The 1,195-nt window shown below is 43.1% G+C and overlaps 1 protein-coding gene across 1 annotated transcript in view; it reads right to left on the bottom strand.

Moving 5' to 3' along the window:
- Positions 1 to 1,195, bottom strand: part of LOC107095581 (protein Shroom3-like) — an 85,492-nt gene that overhangs the window by 76,286 nt on the left and 8,011 nt on the right. The window contains exon 2 of the mRNA XM_015391731.1: positions 771 to 925. Within this exon, the coding sequence (XP_015247217.1) occupies positions 771 to 925 (155 nt within the window). The remainder of the gene's footprint in view (positions 1 to 770; positions 926 to 1,195) is intronic.

Raw genomic sequence — 1,195 nt, 5'->3', positions numbered from 1 at the left:
TGGCTTTTTTTATTCCTGCCTCAGTTCCTGTGAGCCTCGTTAAACCCACCTAAATTCACCTCTGCCTACCTGCCTCTGCTTTTGGGTCCTCAATCCAACACCAAATCATGACATCACCCTCTGACCACGTCTCATTTAGTAAATGTTTATTGATAAACCTGAGTCACTATGGAATCCAAACTGATTGATTTAAAAAATGATACAAATAAACAAAAATAATTTGACTGCAGATCTGCGTTAGACCTTCCCTCTGAATCTTCATCCATATGAACAGAACCAAATAAAAATAAAGGGACTTAATTAAACAATTTTATCAAAGATTTCTTCTGCTCTGTTTAAGTTTGTTTGTTTATCTACCAGAGAAAAGGAGCCAGCTGAATCTTTCCTGATGTTTTTCCTAATGTCCGGCCCTGGCCTCCTCGTCCTTTAGGAGGCAGATTTACTTCATAAAGTCACCAGAAAGCAGGAAAATGAGCTTCTGAACCTTCTGAGGGGAAATTCCCACATAGTCTGGTTAAATTCCATTAATGATTAATGCTGGCATGTCCAGAAGCTGCCAGGAGCACGGCTCCAGATAGAAATAAAAATAACTAAAATTCCATCAACTCAAAAATTCAATTAGTGAAAGCTGAAGGATTTGCTGCATTTTTAAAGAAAATGCACAAACAGGGACCCCGTCTCCACCTTCCAGCCGTTAGCGCTCAGCGGCTTTGAGTTGAAGGTGATGTGGAGATTCCTCCAAAATAAAAGCATGTGACCAACGTCTGTACCTGCGGACGGTGAGATCCAGAGTCATGAAGGAGCCTTTGATCAGAGCGATGGCCTCCTGTCGGTATCCGCTCAGCTCCACCTCATTAATGATGATGATCTCATCCCCGACCAACAGAGGCTGCTCCAGGCTGTCCGCCTTACCGCCTTCCTCTACCTGGAAACACATCACAGATTTACTACAGACTGTCCCCGATGAAGATGAGGCTGAGAGAAACGTTTCTCCTTCCTTTACTCATAAACAGATCTCTGTTGAAAGGCTGTTGCTCATTAAACCGACAGAACCAGATTCTACAGACGCGTTCTGAGGTGGATTTAGATTAACTGTCTGCAACGTCTCAAATATAAATCACTCTGTGTATTTAATCCATTTAGGAAATCAGGGGCCCCTAGGCAAAGACAGGCTGGGGGCCCTCTGAACTGAGAA

This window comes from Cyprinodon variegatus, unplaced genomic scaffold (genome assembly GCF_000732505.1).
Source record: "Cyprinodon variegatus isolate N-32 unplaced genomic scaffold, C_variegatus-1.0 Scaffold558, whole genome shotgun sequence".
Taxonomy (NCBI): domain Eukaryota; kingdom Metazoa; phylum Chordata; class Actinopteri; order Cyprinodontiformes; family Cyprinodontidae; genus Cyprinodon; species Cyprinodon variegatus.
This window is presented reverse-complemented; position numbering and strand designations above follow the sequence as displayed.